We start from the raw sequence: 20,118 nt of genomic DNA on the forward strand, positions 1-20,118 counted from the left end.
AAAAAGATTCATTAGCGAATCAGTCTGATTTCAATATTTTAAATTGTCTTTTGGAATTTTTTGGAGGTGGAAATTTGATTGGTCAGGACGGGTGTACACAGTATGATTTTCGCTGTCGTACGAGCTCACAGGCGATTTTTTTTTTTTTTTTTTTTTGGGAACCTCCTGACCTCCCGATTATAAACATTTTTAAAAATTTGGGAAGTCGCCCGATTTTGACCGGTGTATAGGCTGTCCCCCATGAACCCTTTTCACGTATTGTGATGATGCGTTTCCACAGTTATCAACATCACAAATCAAAATTGTAATATTTTCATTTTATGACATAAAATGCATTATTGCTGCCTCGAGGGTGTTTCTAATACGGCTAGGGGAGTGACGGCAAATTTGACATCTTTCTCTCTTCTGACTGCTGTAATCAATTTTTATATATTTTTTTCCCTCTTTTGGAAAGTCGTGGAAATGCTATTGCAGATTTTTTCTTTTGCTTTTAGAGCACATCCAAATACAAAAATTATATTTGCTGTCATCTCCCATTCACCGCTATAGAAGTTTACCCAACTATGAAAACTTCCGCTTCTGAGAATCCCAGAAATGTAAAAAGGGCCCATTGCCAAATCATATACAACCACGTCACATAGGCTAGATCTGTGAATATTGTTATAGCCCAGTGGCTGCAACCCTAAAGCTTGCGGACACTGACACACACACTCTAAACAAACAAACAAACAAACAAACTTGTTTTTCTGAAAATATATCAAAAATCTAAGAATTTAGTGTGGTTTATTGAAAACAAGTTCTAGTATCAGTTTTGTTTCTTTGGTTATTAGAAATGTTATTACTAAAATTTTGTTTATTTGATGTTTACTAGTTTGCTGGTGACCAGTTTTGCTGTCCATGCATAGCATCTAGCTAATTAAATATTTTTGAGCAGAACATGAAAGCAGAAAAATGTATTTAATACCCATTTCAATGACTTTTACCATTTTTTTCATGACTTTACCAGGCCTGAAAAACACAATATAAAAATTCGATATTTTCAGGTTTTCCTTGACTGTACGTGCCGTATTGTGTGTTTTGTATCTGTGTTGATGCATGTGTGTGCAAGTGTGTGTGTCTTCCCTCTTTGCTTTACCCCCTAGCTCTCCAACCTCAGTGACAGGAAGTGCCATTAATGTTCCTCAGAGCTGTCTCCTTGCATGCTTTCAGAGATGGGGTGGTTTTTCTTCACACCGAAGGGCAAAAGGAGACATTTTTCTCCTCCTTTGGCTTAGTGAGAGAGTTGACAGCCTGGTTCTGTCAGGCGATGAACTGTCAGGTAGAGTCTTTTCTCGTTTTTCTTGCTCATAGAGCATATGTGGCTCTTATTCATCTGTAACAGCGTCACGTTCTTCTCCTGTCTTAAGCAGACTGTGAGCTTCTGGGCTAAATACAATAACCTTGACCTGTGTCTGGCACTATGGCAGAGGAGCCACACTACTATACTCTGATGTGTGGCCAAATAAACATGAGTAAGCTATTAGCATATCTGTTATTTACTTTTCCTCCTTCACTTTTTCATTACAGTGCACACAAGGACTCAAACATTACAATTTTGCAAACATTACAAATACAATTTCATTACAGCAAATGCAGATCTAGCCTCTGTAATACAATGCAGCTTTCAACCACAAGTGTTGCTCATATACTATTGCATTTTCGTCATCATCACCTTCTGCTCTAAATAGCTCAGCAATATTGACGTTCATAACTAATCAACGGATGCTGTCGTCAAGGTGATGCCCAGCCTATGAAACAGAAACTCATTGGACACGTATACCATTACACACTTTGGCAGACGTGACCGCAATTGCAAGGGCATGCATGCTCGCAGCGGCTCCCTGTAATGGTACACTCTGACTGTTTGCATGCTGCTACAGCACATGTGAATGCCGTGGAGACTATAAGGGTGGAAATGTTTGTATCCCACTGCTCTGGTTTCGAGGTCTGAGGTGTGGTTGTTTTGTTGCACTGGTGCTGGATGGGGAATCTGGTTTCAGGGGATTTTTTTTTTCAAGTTCATCTTAATCCCCATCTACTGTAGATGTGTGATCTTAAGGATAGTTCACACAGGATGTGTCCTTGCATTAAAACAATTAAATTCATTTCTGCAGTGTTTTAATTCACATGTGCAATTGCATCTCAAGGTTTATGATTCTGGATGAATTGGGAATCACAATTTTTTTTGTTTGTTTGTTTCAAACAGAGTTCACGATTCTCCCATTATTCTGAAAAGACAACTAAAAAAAATAAAAAAAGTTACTTGAGGTTCTGACAAAATGTGTCAGAACATATTTAAGTAGGGTGATGCAATGCATTAAAATGTTGTCGTATTTGCAATGCTTTGACCGTTCTCTGTAGATCCAGCCTTCTCGCAAGCCACGATTGGTCGATTATGTATAATTGCACGCTATTGGTCAAATTATTTTTCAGTCATTACCTTCCGCAAATATGAAAACAAAACCAAAACTGGGACATTTTATGCAACTTAGAAATCCTGGACAGGACACGTCCTGGGAAAAAGGCACATATGGTCACCCTAATTTAAGTCAATTTAAAATGTTAAAATGTTTAATTAATCTAAGTTAATTATTTAAAAAGAACTGCTTGAATGAATAATTCACTGACTCATAAATACTTGACTTGTTTCATTACTGGATGAATCAGCCTTTTTGAACGAATCTCTGTAATGAATGATTCAATGACAAATACATTTTTTTAACACGACTTATCGCCACCTACTGGCGTGATGTAATTGATACAATCTTTATTTGAAGCGCCAAGTTACTTTCAAAAGTTGATTTGCTCCATTTTGATCGCTTCTGTAGACATCAGTGTTTATATCTGAACTATAAACTTTTATCCCAGTACTTCTGTGATATGAACATTTGTAACAGAAATAACGATACTGTGTAGTTGAAAAGATATCTGTGAAGATGTTTGTGAAGCTGTTTCATATCTATACATACAGCACCAATGCAGGTTTGGATGTTCTTATGAAAGGTTTAATAGACAGGCGAATGAGATTGTGTGATTAAGTTCTGGTCCTCAAATCTGATTGGCTGGGAGGCGATCAGCACTGTTCGATATTGCACCTGAACTATGACTGTTCACTATTTGTATCACTCTGCATGTCTCTTTGCATTCTAGACAGGCAGCATTTCTCCCAGCAAGTGGCAATGGTGGAGGTGAAAACCCACTATAATTTTCAAAATACTGTTGTTGTTGTGTCACAGAATGTATTTTTAAGAGTTTTCAGGTGAGAATGTAGTTGTCTAAACCTCAGATCAGTCAATTTTTCAGAGAAAAAACGTTTTCGGAGTTTTGAGGTCCAGGCGATCTCCGTGCATTCAGCACTCATGTACCCTGCCAAGAACAGCCTTACCTCTGCAGGTCCTTCTGATATTTGCTGCAGGCGTTGATGTCTCTGTAACTGTTAAACATGAGATATAATTCATTTAGGGTATATCTAAAAAGCAATCTTTGGTTTCATGAATCTATTATTTGTTCATGGGAAAATTGTTTGAGGGCAAAATAAAGTTAACCTTATATTTTTATTAAACTTTAATGCTGTACTAGAGCGGTGCCTTTGTACATTTGACTGTATTGTTTGCTTGTCTGTTTCCCATTGTAAAAACAGTAATATTGTGAGATGTTTTTACAATTTAAAAGAGCTGTTTTCTATTTTTATGTATTTTAAAATGTAATTTAAAGCTGAATTATCAGCATCATTACTCCAGTCTTCAGTGTCACATGATCCTTCAGAAATCATGCTGATATTTAGATTTTTTTTTACTCAAGAAACATTTCTTATTATTATCAATGTTGAAAACAGTTATTCTGCTTAATATTTTTGTGGAAATTATGATATTCCCCCCAGAAGGGTTGTTGTAGGCTAGTTCACCCTGTCAGAGGTCAACACGTTCATTCTGTGTACAGTCAAGCAACAACTCCTGGAATTGAATTTGGTTCTGTGTGAGTTTGTGAATGCGACTAATGTGTGGGGAGAGCTGGCACACGGTGAGGTCTGAATAGAAAGTTGGACATGAGGTTTGGTCTGACAGAATAAATAAAACTGTTTAAAATACAACTTTCAACAGGATTTCACTTCATTTTCAGTTTTTTTTTTTTTTTTTTTAACGTACACTGAAGTGAGAATTTTTGTCTGTAATATTCTGTTTATGAATTCGAACATAATTTAAACATTTCTTTAACAAGACAACAGACAGTATTTCTAAAAGAAATATGCCAAGTTTAATACAACAAACTTTATCGACACTAGCGTATGTGACACTTGACAGTGCACTTTAATACTTCTATACAAAATCACCATTTTAGTGGTGAGAGTGCTAGTTATGTTCTGTCAATTTGCTCCATGTAAGCATTCATTTCACAGATGTTTGCTCTTTCTGGTATCTGGGTACATTATGTAAAAGTTACATTGTTTAGCAGCTTGAGAGCAAGGCAAAGGCAAGGCTAGTATAATACATGTATAATATTTTGTCTCTGTGCAATATCTTGCTCCATAGTCTTCCATTGCAAGTGCCTTACTGTAAACACAATTTACCCCCTGGTTTCACAGACAAGGCTTAAGCCTAGTAGTCCCAGATTAAAATGCATGTTTATACTGTCTTAAGCCCCGTCTATGAAACCAGGCCTACATTTTTTTCAAACTGAGGGTTAAATCAAAACATTTTCTATGGTGATCCACAGTGTTCGTATTTAACCTGGAACATTCCTTTAACTTGATACACTCATCTCTGGCTAATAACAGAATACTTACTAAATTTAAACACTGAAACAAGCAAGTTGCTTTAAAACATGTATTGTGAGAAGCACTATACAAATTAGCTTAAACTAAATTGAACTTCAGAGTCTGACTGTCGCCTTGAAATCAAGGTCATAGAATCAAATCTGCTCTGTTTTCTCATGAATTTCATTTGTACTTTCCCCTTGAACATCCTGAATGCATTTCTACCTCCTCTGGTTTGGAGAGACAGTCTTTTGGTGTTGAGTCTAACCATGCTCTGTTGCAAATGTCAGAAATGTCACACTTTCCCATTCAGATTGCCTTCTGAGAAAGCACCCACACATGTTGTTGTTTTTCATAGACGTGCCAGCTGAACCAGGAGAAAGGTTTATTGAAGTCTGGACTATTTAAGAGCATTCCTTTCAGACGGTGAAACATGTGCATGACAAATGACAGTACGTGTCCAAAGCGGTAGTGTCCTTTCCTCTTGTTTACTCTCTCTCCTTAGATTTTATTGCATGAATCAGCCACAAATGTTGTTGTTTTTCTCAGACATGCCAGCTACAGCAGGAGAACGAAGTCCAAATTAGTCAAACGCACCAGACACATTTTCAGACGGCCCAATGCATCGGTACTTAGTCACAAAATAGGGGAAACATGATTACTCCACTTTACCATCAAGCATAGTCCCTGAGTTCCAGTATGTGACAGAGACATGAAATACATGCTTTGGACCAAGATGAAGTCTTTACAGTAAGTCTGCAGTGAGAGGGTGAGATTACATGGAAATGGTGTGTGTGATGGTTTTTGTAAGCGGTGCATGAGCTGTGTTACCAAGTTGGCAGCATGGTGCCCAAAGTCCTGCTGTGTGCTTCAGCCGCTCATTTCACATTTCAGTCATAGGGTTGGGAATCGAAAACCAGTTTTTCTTTTTATTGAAAAAATACTGTAACCAAAATGATTTTAAGTTCAGTTCTGTTAATAGTTAGTGTTAATAATGTTAGTTTAGTTAACAGTAATTCTTGATTATGAGTCATGCATTGAATCATTCATTCAACCAACCCATTTAAAAACACTGATCCATTCTGGAATGAAAACAGTTACTGTCTGAGTGAGTCACTGACTGATTCAAAAATACTAAATTGTGAATAGCTAACTGGAATAGTTATGTGAAATCAGAATCAGATTAAATTCCCTTACAGTTCCCATCCATATTCGCAATATCTGGATCAACATGCACCATTTCAAATTTTGCTATATATCCTAGTCATTTGTTAACTTGTATTCATTACTTTAATGAGCTCATTGTTTCTGCTTTAAATTAATACATTGTTACATTGTTAACTGCTTGATTTGTCTATGTACTTTTCTGAAATTACATAACTTGACACAGTCACATCTGATAACAGATCACTCTAAATTGTAATATTTTCTGTCAAGCTGCTTTGAAACGATATATTGTGAAAAGCGCCATACAAATAAATGAATTAAAAATGTGAATTGAATATTCAAGTGCATTTATTTGATCAAAGATGCAGTAAAACGGTAATATTGTGAAATATTATTACAATTTAAAATAATTGTTTTCTATTTTAATATATTTAAAATGTAATTTATTTTTGTGATGACAAAGCTGAAAACAGACATTACTCCAGTCTTCAGTGTCATATGATCCTTTAGAAATCATTCTAATATTCTAATATTTGATGCTGAAGAAACATTTCTTATTATCAATGCTGAAAACAATTGTGCTGCTTAATAATTTTGTGTATTTTTTTTTTTTTTTTCAGGATTATTTGATGAATATAAAGAATATTTATTTGAAATAGTTTTCTTTTTTGTAATGTTATAATTGCCTTTACTGTCACATTTGATCAATTTAAATGAATGCATCTTTGCTGAAAAAAAGTATTCATTTCTTTAAATATGATTTAATGAAATCTTACTGACCCCAAACGTTTGAATGGTAATGTAGATCTGGGAACAGCTGTGCGGACATGCATGGACCTGTAGTCTTTCATAAGTGATTAGCTCTTTCTCTAATTCTGTTTCTTGTTCTCAATCTGTCTTCCTCTCACTTACCCTCTTTCTTCATCTCAATCTCCTTCACTCCTCTTTTACATTTTTTTCTTCAATTTCCTCTTCACTCTCCCTGTCTTTGTCTTTTATCAGCTTGTTTCTCTATGGATCTCTTTTGTAATAAGTGGTAAATACAGTCATGTCTCATCACTGTTATTTATAGTCTGTCTGAGAAAGTGTGTGTGTTCCTGTGAGTGTCCATGCTATAGCCTGTTTTATTTTGCTTTTCTTCAATGGTATGTTGTCTGTTTTTAGGTCCTAATTAGGTCTGTTTTTAGTCTTAAGTGAATATCATTACATGTCTTTGCTATGGCAGGAATATTACTATTTCTCATATTACTATTGCTCGCTGGCTATTATTCCATCACCCTGTTTTTATGCACATTTTGAAGTATCGCATCAAAAAAGGAATGATGAAAATGCCAATTTTTTTTAAAAAAACAAACAAAAAAAAACCCCACTTAATTTGCAAAAAAAGTTTTTGTGCTCGCTTGAGGTGATTTTTGACTTGTGCAAAAAGAGTTAATGTTTTCCAAATAAATTCTGATGTAGCGAACATTAAACCCACATGAACAAACGGCTGTTTCCGCTGATGGTGTTTTATTTACTGTTGGTTACTAGGTTACTGATACCACCGTCATCCGCTTGAACTACTTAAAGGAAACACACCTAATTTCCAAAAAAAATAAATAAATAAATAAAAATTGTGTGTTTTATGCACAGACCCACTGTTTTTAATATGACTGTTTACTTGAATAATTACATTAAAACTCAATGCAATGTTTAAATCACTAAAAAAATACAGAGAAGACTGTGTGCCATTGTTTTAAATAAATCTGTTAATATTTATAGCCTAGTATAGATTTTTAATATTTAAATCAAGCATGTAGTGTTTTTTTTTTTTCCAGCAAAGATGCATTAAATTGATCAAAAATTACAGAAAAAAGTCATTTATAATTTTACATAAGATTCCCATTTTAAGTAAATGCCATTCCTTTGAGCTTTTTATTCATCAAAGAATCCTGAAAAAATGTATTTCGGTTTCTGAACAATATTAAGCAGCTGTTTTCAACATTGATAATAATAAGAAATGTTTCTTGAGCAAAAAATCAAAACATTAGCATGATATCTGAAGGGTCATGTGACACTGAAGACCAGAGTAATGATGCTGATAATTCAGCTTTGCATCACAGGAATAAATTACATTTTAAAATATATTAAAATAGAAAACAGTAATTTTAAATTATAATAATATTTTACAATATTACTGTTTTTACTATATTTTTGATCAAATAAATGCAGCCTTGGTGAGCAGAAGAGATTTCTTTCAAACGCATGAAAAAAATCTTACCAACCACAAACTTGCTGAAACTTTGGCACTTCGACAGCCCTCCAAGGCAAATTATGACATTTCTTCATTTATTAGGTTAAAACTGATAGTGTAACATAGGAAATATTTCTTCACTGGTAGATGTAGGCTAGTTAGTTTGTATGCTCAAACACAGTTGACATTTCTTGTAAAAAAAAAAAAAAAAGTCTAGTTTCTGCTGCTCTTTCATAACACCATCTTTCATTACTCCAACTCTTCTTGGAGAGGAAAAATGCAATATATGTGGTGAATTATGAATTTTCACACACTGTTCATGTTCAGTTTCAAATTAGGGAAGTTGAAAGTACCGTTACCAAGTTAAAAATAAAAAGTACTAAAATAAAAAAGAATCAGTAGCACCGTCTCTCACTACAACACTTTTTGGGTAGAAACATCCAATATAAGAGGTTAATTATGAATGTTCTGCTTTGAGTTATTGCTGAGATGGATAATGTAGCAGGAAATGTTCCATCCCTCATAGTTAGTTTCCCTGCGTGCTATGCTGAATCTGAGAGGTCACTCATCGGGAACGCGGCTGTATGTAACTGGCGGAGCAGGTGCAGTGATATCAAACCCCTTTGTAAGCAGATTTCCCTCTTGTATTTCCACACACTTCAGCATTGTCAAAGACCTCCATCAACACAACTAATGCCGATCCAATGCTCCACTTACTGGAACTGCCTGTATGTCTGTTCTGTCAGCTTTCAAGGGCCAGTGAATATTCTTTTGACAACATCTGATCGCGTCACAAGGTCAGACGCATGCCAACATATGTCTGCTCAGCGCACAGTCTTATCGCAAGTATTTTCTGTACAAAACTGCTTATATAGTGGATTGGTGTAAATGGCTATATAATATCCACATGCCCTGGTCAAAGGCACATTGAGGACATCTGTGAACAGCTTTGCAATTGAGACTCCAGTCCTCACCTGACACTGCTGTAAGCTGCCGACCCTCCATTAACAGACCGCTTCCTGTCCAGATGTTACGTATGTGCGTGCCAAGCCCTCCCTGCGTGTGACAGACACACACGGAGTGGAAAACTTTCACATTAATTTTATTTTTCTGTGTTTCTGCTAAGAGCTTCCAGTGAAAAGCATTAGCGTGGAATTAGACTGCAGAAACACGTTCCTGGCCTTTCCATCTGTGAGATTTTAGCTGTGGGTTTTGTAATGGGCCGTAAGTTTGAAATAGGCACGGTTGACCGGGTGCAACATGAGTGTCTCTCCATCTTTACGATTCCAAAGAGAGCTTTGGAGTAATTCCTTACTTTTCTGATGTACTTTCTATCATTTATACTGTGTCCTAACCAGGCACAATGTGAAAAAGGTGATTCCTGAATGAAAGTAATTTGTCTGTTCATGCTGAAAGTGAAAATGCTATGTAATTTTACAAGCCCTATTGCCTTTGCTTCTGAAATGTGATGCGATCAGAAATCCTGTTGTGTGGTGGGAACCCCGAAACATGCAAGCACTCTGTAGATTGTCACGTGGAATGAAACGATACCAAATCAGAAAGCGAGCTGACAGAAGCATAACACGACTTCATCCAAACCTTTTTCTTTTTCCCTGCAAATTTTCTGTAAAAAGCCATCCAAACACTATTATCGCCATTTCTTCTAGCCCATCGTCCACCATGTTTGTTTACTTTAAAGTCAAGTTTGATGCGAGAGATTTTGTGAGATTTCCTGCGTTCACAGGTGGGACTCTGGTTATTTGTGATCTGTTAGTGTGTGGTGTGTTGTCTTTGTCACATCGCAGCACTCCACACCAGTGCTGGGGAAAGTTACTTTTAAAAGTAATGCATTACAATATTGTGTTACTCCCTAAAAAAGTAACTAATTGCGTTACTTAGTTACTTTTTATGAAAAGTAATGCATTACATTACTTTTTCTCACCTGGGCTTGCTTGTTTGTTTTTTAATAACAACAAAATGTTAAGGCCCTTTCACACCAAAAGTGAAATGAATAAGCCTCAGGCTGAAGGAAATGCATATTTACGCCTGTACAGTAGAGGGCGCAGCTCAAACAATCCTTTCAGCAGTGCTGCCATTCTGGATTAAAGAAGAATAGGATACAGGAGAAGGAAGTTCAACACACTTAAGTAATTTTTGCTTATTAGTATGGTTGAATTAGATCATTGAAGGTCAGCAGCAAAGACATTGATTAATAAAATGAGATTAAATACAATTATTACAGGTTTGCATAAATTCTGAAATTGCATTTCATTGTTTTTATTGAGGAATTTGAGGAATGCTCAATGCTTTTGTGCAAGTGAGATTAGTAAATGCATTTTTTTACATTTAGTCTAGAACAATGGTTCCTAAATCTATCCTGGAGGACCCCAAACACTGCACATTTTGAATGTCTCTCTCATCTAACTGTGCATTCACACCACCGCCGTCGAGAGCGTCAAAGTAACCGGCAACCAATCGGAATGTAGAAGTCCTCCACTTGAGAGGATTCCAGAGAACGCGGAGAAAAAATTGCTTAGCTGGAGAAAATAATGATAAATGTCAGTAGGCTTAAATATATACAGTATAGACCCATTTGGAGCAGACGTCACAGTTAAGTCACTTGCAGCTGCGCGCGCATAGTGGTTGCAGAAAAATAGCGGTAGCAAGTGGAGGAAAATGTTTTGTTGTGCCTCTGGATGTCGGAATCGGAATGCAAAAAATATAGACTTCATTTTTTATAGAATACCGTCGTTGAAGACGTCCTTTGAAGCTAAACGGAGACGTTTATGTTGCAAGTCACAGACTTGACTGATGAAACCTGCAATGATTAGTCTACTATTAAAGCAGGAATTTGATGTAAACAGTAAGTCTACATAATATTCACATATGCAGTTCATAGAGGACATACATACATAGCAGTTACAGCAAGAAATAATATTTAAACCTATAACATTTTGCATAGATAACTTTTAAACATAGCCTATAATATTTTTATTTCACAATTCTGAATTTTTTTCTGAATTTATATCTCCCAGTTCGGGCTTTATAACTCGCAATTGTGAGTTTGTTTCACAGTTCAGAGGGGAAAAAAGTCAGAATTGCGGAAAAGGAAAAGAGACACACAATTCTGTTTTTCCTTCTAAGAAATGTGAGATATAAACTCAGATTTGTGAGAAATAAAAGTCAGAATTGTGAGATATAAACTCAAAATTAACTTTTTATTCTTTTATTCCGTGGCTTCCATAGACTGCTACTGATGTCGTTTTCTGCAACCAGGTAGGCTCCGCCCACAAAAAAACGTCATGGCTGTTTGCAAACACCAAATTGGTCTATAGTGCATACAGCTATATATTTATATAGTAATAATATATATGTATATAGTAAATATATAGGCATACAGCTATGCAATTTCAGATAAAGCATGCAAACAATGTCAGACACCTTGGTCCACGCATCATTTTTTTTAATTTTTTTTTTTTTTATGCCCCTGTACGCAAACAGGGACACGTGTCGTATATTATTGGGAAACCCGCCACGGCAATTATCCACCTCTCCTCCATTTTGCTTGGGAACTAATGTTTGGTCAGAACCAAAGTTTACACGACTGCGTTCTCTGGAAGGAGGACCTCTACATTCTGATTGGTTGCTGCCGAACCGCGTCATAGCTCATTACCATAAAGTTGACCTGACTTCAACTCTCCTCGACGCCCACACCGTCCAAGATGCGCTGCGCCACTGCTCGCCAGAGTTCGTCGCTGGCTCACATTGAAAATGAATGACTTCCTGTCACTTTGACACTCTCGCCGGCGGCAGTGTGAATGCACAGTAACACACCTGATTCAACTCATCAGCTCATTAGTAGAGAGTGCAAGACCTGAAGTAGGTGTTTCAGATAAGGGCGACATACAAAATGTGCAGTGCTGAGGGTCCTTCAGGACAGGTTTGGGAACCACTGGTCTAAAACTACAATAACCATCATGTTCAGTGCCATGACTACTGGACTTGGGAGCTGATTGAGACACTCCAGTCCATAGATACAGGTGTGATTTCATATCCTTCTCTATTTTTCTCCTTATCTCTCTCTCTCTCTCTCTCTCTCTCTCTCTCTCTCTCTCTCTCTCTCTCTCTCTCTCTCTCTCTCTCTCTCTCTCTCTCTCTCTCTCTCTCTCTCTCTCTCTCTCTCTCTCTCTCTCTCTCTCTCTCTCTCTCTCTCTCTCTCTCTCTCTGGTCTCTAGATGAACAGTGATTTTTAGTTACTGTTGCTATTTTTATTCCACTCCCACAACCTGGCATAGAACTCAATATCTGGATAAAGCTGGTAATTAAGCCCAAACTGTTATAGAAGCTAAGGGTGCCAAAGCATTAACATTTACCTTTTGCGGCTCTTAAATATTGCCTGCAGTATATTCATCAGCACCTGCCCACACAGAGGTCAGCCATACAAGCTCTTTGCCAAGGGCCACAAACCATTACACTTGAGACATGTGTTTTGTGCTGAATCCTCATTCACTGTTGAACCACAGTCATGCCTCTATTTGGGTATTAGCATCTCTCAACAGAGTAGATATATATTCTCACAGTTTTTTCTCTGATTCTTTTTCTCTTTTTTTGAGATGAGTTTTTCCTGTGTACGTTCAGTGAGTGCAGCGCATTGCAAAAAACTAGATCGCCCCCATTATAATCAGCAAAGCTGTCTAGACTGGAAGCACCAATTCTGTCGTATCATGTCACAAGGTGAAGCGCCTTCAGTTGGTGAATGGACTCTAGCTACTCTACGTAGATACTGCTATGAATGTGAATATATACATAAAATCTATATAAATACATAGGGTGAATTCATGTTGATTGAATTCAGATAGACAAATAGATAATATAAAGAAGAACTATGCTCTTTCGTTCTCTTCCTCTTTATTTCTTTTTCCTGCTTTTTTGCATGCATCATGCGTCTCCCTGCATTACCACTTACTTGACTGGATTGACCTGTGAGCACCTGATTAACTTCCTGTTGTCTGACCTCAGAATCTCACCATTGATTGCATATGACATGCCTGAGCGCACAGCTCTCCATCTTAAAGCTGGAGGAGGAAAGGAGTTGGGGGTTGTAGCTGGGAGTACATTTCATTCACTCGAACATGAAAACAAGGGTTTCCTCAGCCGACAGTCTCACCTTTTCCCTCAGGCATACATCTGACATGACCACAGCTTGACACTTATCATATCACATTTGTTTTAATGCAGTAATCACCTGACTTTTAAGAGATAGATCATGAGTGGAAGGGAGAGCGAGAGTGAGAAATAGAGACAGGTTAATAGCATGTGGATGTGTTAGGAATGAATTGAGGGTACGGAATGTTCGAGAACAGTTAACTACTAAGAATTTGCAATGAAATGAACATGTAAATCAGAGATCTGCCGGCATCACACTCAGCTTCTACATTCTGCATGCTAATATAGTGAATTTGCACTGAAGGTTCTCAAGCTATTTTAAACATCTCAGTGTGTCATATCTTATGGTAAAATTTGCATTTGCTCTCCTACAAAGTGAAACTTTGCTTTTTGATACACATATGGACAATTTCATGCAAAGGTCAGTTTTATCATAGAACAATCAAATGTTTGCTTAAGAAACAAAGCCTTTTGACCTCTTTTAAATTGTCCACTTCAGTCTATATTTCTCTGTACTAAACTGCTGATGTTTTCTGGAAATTGCTACACAGCACATGAAGTATCAGGGTCAAAGCACACTTTATTTTTGCTGTATGGTATCAATATCCATTTTCCAGGAAGACCTTCAGAAAATGTCTGAGAAATGTTTGCACTTGTCTCAAAGTAGAACTGCTTCGTAAATTTCAAAAGGCCAATTTCATAAAGTCACTGCGTTCCACTGATCAGTCACGTTAATAATGTTTTATAGTTCTTGGGCTGCTGCTTTGATCTGTGATCTGCTTCAAGATTACTGCATTTATGGCCTTCCTATTATAGCAAGGACGTGTACAGTAGAGTTTAGTACTTAATTGTTTTCAATTTCTAGTGCTAAATTATATGTTGTCTGATTACATTGTCTGTTTGATTGGAATTACATTGTCTGTGTGATTCAGTTCAGGTGATTCAAAAGATTCAAATAATAGATTCACATCACTGTTGTTATTTTGTGCAGGTTTGTGACAAAGCTTTTTACAAAAAAAGTCATATCTAATTGTATATCTTTTTATACCTAAAGGCAGGCCGTTTTTACAAAAACTTTCCAGTCATTCCCTGGGTTATGCAATCTAAAGAAATACCACATTGGCCTGAAGTTATAAAGCTTTGTTTAAATTACACTAACCTGGATTGTGAATGACCAAAATGTAATTATTTTTATTTCCTATTTCTTATGTTTGAAATACTAACATACTACTATTTTTTTCCAGTGTATAGCATGTGTATTGTGCAAAAAAAAAAAAAAAAAATTCATATTTGTATGCATGTATAGTAATGCTATGATGACCTACTATATTTGCCCTGATATAGAGCACATTGCATGGAATAGCTTAACATATCTCACAATGCAATACGTTGACATCTACAGTATTTTCAGAGTGACAAATGTGAGTGACATTCAACCAGAATGAATATCAGCAGTCATCTTCATCTTATTTTTTTTTCAATGCTTATTGTGTGGAATAATGCCTATGCCTTTATATGTTTTTATTAAAAAGCGGTATACAGTGCATATTGTGCAGTATGTAATAGAGCTGCACAATAAATTGTTAAATGATTGCGATTTCGATATGACGTTATTCCTAAATGACGATTCGCCTGTATCTTTTAAACCTTTGACAAAATCACAGCGGAACATTCAGATCTGCGTTGGTGCTGCCACTGAGCCAGAGAGAGCAGTTGTCATGTTTGAAACAGCTTCACAAACAGTATTTTCAACCACACAGTATCATTATTTCTGTTACAATGATTCAAATTATCACAGAAGTACTGGGATAAATGTTTATAGTTTGGATATAAACACTGATGTCTACGGTAGTGATCAAAATAGTATAAAACACCTTTTGAAATTAACTTGAGGCTTAAAATAATTTTGTATGCACAGGTCGCACATGCGTATTTAATTATTTTTTTTTCTAGAAATAATTTGTTTATCCACAAGGTGGCAACTGTGCCCTGGGGGCATCGATTCACAAGGTAGTCAAAGAAAAACTGCGTAAACAGAACCGACTGGAACTCATGCAAGCTACAGTGACAATAGAGGCCTACATAGACGAACGATTGTGCGAAGAGGTTAAAAAGTACCCTCATTTGTACAACTCTCGCAAATGTACATTTATTTAGTTTACTTGTATATTCAGAATCAAGGGAGAATCGTGATCTCTATTTTAAACAAAACAATTGTGATTCTGAATTTATCCAGAAGCGTGCTGCTCTAGTATGTAAGCTTGCAAGTGCAAGTGTTTGCACATTGATGTGACACAGGAGTGTTGGTGGTGGCACTGGGGGAAAGTAGAGGACCCTGACTGGTTGATTAGTTGACCACTAAATGAACAGATGTGATGTGAACAGCCACGAACTGAGCATCACAGTCGGTTTACTTCCTCCAAACCCCAAGGCACGAACTGCACCACATATCTGGAAATCCTGCCTGCGAATACAGGTCACCAAAACCACTGCAGCTTCCATTTTTTTTCTCACTGGCCTCATTTCCACCGCAAAGTAGAGCAAAGCTCAAGCTTAAGTAATAGCTAGGAGTTAGAGAAATAGATTCACAACACTGAAAGAAAGTGATTAACATCAGGGATTTCCACTTACAGTTTTTCTTTCTCTGAATACAATAGATTCCTGAGAAAGTGTTAAGAAATGGAGAAGAGCTGAATGGCCCAAGAGACAGGGGAAGTTAGAGTAAGTTTATCTGCAGGGATTAGAGTGTGCAGCTGCCCACAGAGATTACTGAGACAGTGTGAGAAGGATTACTGGACAGGGACCAAAACATGCTCGATGTGTGCAGCCTATATACTCACACACATGTCTGGGTCATTTCACCCTAAAATGAAAAGAAAGAAATGGGAAATTTTATTTTGCTTAAAGAAAATCACACACATCTATTCTCATACGCATGTGAACACATGTATAATATTTCATCCCCAGCATGCACTCGAAAGTACAGCTGACTCAATTGGCATCTTTATGCTCCTTTATCCTCTATCATCCAGCCCAGGAAGCCTGCAGCCGTGGCATTAGTGCGGACTGACTACAAATGCAATTTTTGCAATTTTCAGATTAAAAAGATCACCGTTTCCCTGAGCGCATCATTCCCCTTTTGCAGCCATCCATTACACCGGCCATTCAGTTGTAGTGCTCAAGAGATCGTGGCTCGGGTGGGGGGCTTTATGTAATTTATTCGCTCTCGCAGACCCCCAGACACACAATAGCAGTTTTGGCGTCTGCTGCCGCTGACAGGCATAAGCCCCTCCTAGCTTCTCATGCCCCCCTGGGCTGACTGTCTTCCTCCCATCCATGTTGGTTGTGTAAGACCCGTGGGCACGAGGTATGCGAGTCAGGTCTCTTCGTAAAAGCAACAGATGGGCACAGGAGGTCAGTCCATAGCTCTGTGCCCGCTCCACAAGTGGGGAAACTTGGCTTGAGTGTACCGAGGGGAGGAGTCAGAGCTCAGGGAGGAGAGAAGTCAGCCACCCGTGTAGCCCACACAAGCGCTCCAGACATCCTCACTCACACACGTTCCCACTTCTCTACCTTGGTGGTTTTAGGATGTAAACTCTCCCCACCTGGTGTTCAAAAAGCTCTGTGTGGGGTGATGTTGAATTCAGAAGGTGAGTCATCGCCAATCCTGGTTTGGATTAAACACTTTCCACGCTTCTAACCCTCATCCTTTTGCTCTCCCGCAGGTATGAAGACCCCCTTGAGCCCCACCCAGCTCATAGAAAATGGACAGCTGTGCTTCGCCATCCCAGGCTGCATGGAGGTAAAGGAGCCTAGCAATGCCAACGCGGACATGCAGCTCCAGCAGGAGAAGAAGAAGCTGCTCTACTCGCTTTGTGAAGTCTGCAACATCCAGCTGCACTCCGCCACACAGGCCCAGGTTCACTACAACGGCAAGTCTCACCTCAAGAGGGTCAAACAGTTGAATAAAGGAGAGCTGCCCACGGCAAGTGTCGGCTCGGCTCCCACTTCTTTACACTCTCTCAGCAGCAGTGGCAGTCAAGGTAAGACCTCCTTAACCCAGAGGAGTGTATCCTCCGATGCTGCGAAGGCGTAAACAGCTCTGATGTTGATGCGCCCTGATTTAGCATTTGACTCAGAGGGCCCAACTTGTCATTTCTTGTGGCATTTTTAAAGAGTTGTTTTTATTAAAGCCATATAGTTCACCCAGAATTGAACATTCTGTCATCATTTACTCCTCTTCATGTCGTTTCCAAACCTGTATGACTTTTTTTCTTTTGTCAAACACAAAAGAAGCCAATTTTGGGTCTGTCAAGCTCCAAAATTACAAAAAGATGTCATGAAAGTACCACAAAAACAGACTATATCGACATATTCACTCTTATTTCCAGACGTCTGAAGTCATATGATTTCTTTATGTAAGGAACAGAACAAAATTTAAGTCATTATTCACTGAAAATTCGATTTAAAAAGTATAAACGGCCAATTATGAGTTCACAGAGCACAGCATAAAATAGCATAACTCGCTGGCATAACTACCATAGTGTTTCCTGAGACCACAATAACTTTGTTGCACGTGCTATGCATGTAAACACAAGTCGAGAGCTGTAGTTCCAACTACACAAGTTTGCGATGCTGTTTGTGAATGTTCATTGAAACTATGGTTTCTAGAAACGCAGAATCGAACTATGTTGGTAAAGACAGAACTTTTGACCATAGTTGGCTAACGATAGAATCAAACTGATTTGAATCTCGAGTTTGAATTTACTGACTCCGTTATTTGGTCACAAAGGTTAACAGCTCGCTGAATTTATCAATGAAAAATGACTTGAATAATGAGGTTTTGGTCTGTTGATCACAAAAAGTATTTTATGATTTCAGAAGACTCACAATTAAGCGCACAAGTCATGATTTCGGTAAGGTTTTATGATGTTTTTTTGTACTTTTTCCTTGTCATTTTCATTATATTGAAAATAGTGGCCAGGATACTGTTTTTATTTTACAAAAGAAACCAAGAAACCATACCGGTTTGGAACAACAATAAATGATGATGACAACCTTTAATGTCTGAGTGAACTATTACTTCATTTTTTTTTTTTTTTTTTTTCAAATGCAAGCTACCAATTAGCAAAGCAAGAAGCACACCTATTCAAGGCTCAATCTCCCTGGAGAACCTCAGGTTCAGTGTCTTGTTTAGGGGCACACCGGTGACACGGTTGTCTTTTGCGGGGCTTGAACCAGCAACCTTCCACTATCAGGTCCTGAACTTTAGGACACTACAGAGACCACTCACACCACTTTGGCAAACAAGCTTTGCTCAGAGTTCTTGCAAATGGTGAGAGTGTGCATTAAATCCAGACTCAGTATTTTTTTTTTATTTTAAATTTTTTTATTGTTATTAAGAGGCTATATTTGCCCCCTGAAATTGATTTTCAGGGGCATGTTTTTGATTAATTTCATTCATATAAAAATACATAATTCATCCTTTTAACTGAATAATTTTTACTTAAAGGGATAGTTCACTCAAAAATGACAATTATCCCATCAAGCCATTCTAGGTGTATATGACTATCTTCTTCTTCCCCACATTCACTACCATTATAAGAACTTGGAAGAGCCAGGATATTTTTAAATATATCTCCAAATGTGTTCGTCTGAAAGAAGATAGTCATATACACCTAGGATGGCTTAAGGGGGAATAAATCATGGGATCATTTTAATTTTTGGGTGAACTATCCCTTTAAATACATTCTAAATCTGAATTCAAATACAAATACATTTCATACACAAAATACCTAAATAATACAAAAAATATAACACAAAAAAGCTTGTACTGACTAAAATGTACTCAGCTAGAGAACGTTTTAAATAATTGGCCATTATGATTGTCTGCTAGATAAATTCTTGCATTCAATGGGGAATTTTCATCGCCTTTCTGTAGCATTTTTGCCCTGAGTCCTGATTAATTTCTGGCCCTGGTAGGAGCAGAACTGAGGATGGTGCATCATTTTTGTAACCTCTTGGGTGTCTGACTGAGACTTGAGTGTCTCTATCCTGCATTTCACATGGACTTTCCAGGATAATGTGTGTCTTTAACAGGCCTGTGGTGGTTCTGGCATGTGTAACTGGTGCGAATGGCAGCAACTGCACTTGACCAGTAAGTGACAGTTTATCAGTGTGTTCACAGTCTGGTTGGTGAATGGAACTGTTGAGACTAAAAAAAAGGTGAACCTGTATTAATGGCTCATTCAGTTTATGAGTAGGATCCAGATGCATACCAGGTTACCTTCATATTTAAACAAACATGCTCTTGTTTTGCATGTTACCTGGGAAACATTTTGGGTTGCATTGATGCAAGATGGGCAGAGGATCTGTGAGAAGTTAGTGCTGGACTGGCAGGCGAGACTGTGGCTTCCAGTGCAGTGTCAGAGTGGTGCTGACCAAACTTTCATTAGATTGGTGGAAAAGTAGCATACAGGCTACAGACATTAGACAGACTGTGTTGGACTCCATGGGAAAACTTTTGCCTCTTTTGAAGGGGCGGCCAAAGCAAAATGGAAATTTTTATTCAGTTTGAAGAGCTTATTGCGCTATTAGAAGGTCTACTATGTCATAGCGAATTTCATGACTTTATGAATGCTGGTAAAATAATCTGTGTGCTTTCGCTTATGAAGAATCGCAGATATGATTTTTTCCCACCATGACGTTACTCTACTATTAAACGTAAGAGATGTATGCCATAATTCTTGGCCACATATAC

The 20,118-nt window shown here is 37.7% G+C and overlaps 1 protein-coding gene across 6 annotated transcripts in view; it reads left to right on the forward strand.

Annotated features, from left to right (window-relative positions):
• The window catches only part of znf385b (zinc finger protein 385B), a 141,145-nt gene that overhangs the window by 14,523 nt on the left and 106,504 nt on the right, over positions 1-20,118 (forward strand). The window contains exons 1-2 of one of the 6 annotated variants that reach the window (XM_051906859.1): positions 5,386-5,542; positions 17,084-17,401. In XM_051906859.1, the coding sequence (XP_051762819.1) occupies positions 17,086-17,401 (316 nt within the window). In that variant the 5' untranslated portion in view covers positions 5,386-5,542; positions 17,084-17,085. Of the gene's footprint in view, positions 1-5,385; positions 5,543-16,871; positions 17,009-17,083; positions 17,402-20,118 lie in introns of those variants that run through there. The other 5 variants (XM_051906863.1, XM_051906857.1, XM_051906860.1 and 2 more) reach the window with 5 other exon arrangements.

This window comes from Ctenopharyngodon idella, chromosome 9, assembly GCF_019924925.1.
Source record: "Ctenopharyngodon idella isolate HZGC_01 chromosome 9, HZGC01, whole genome shotgun sequence".
Taxonomy (NCBI): Eukaryota; Metazoa; Chordata; class Actinopteri; order Cypriniformes; family Xenocyprididae; genus Ctenopharyngodon; species Ctenopharyngodon idella.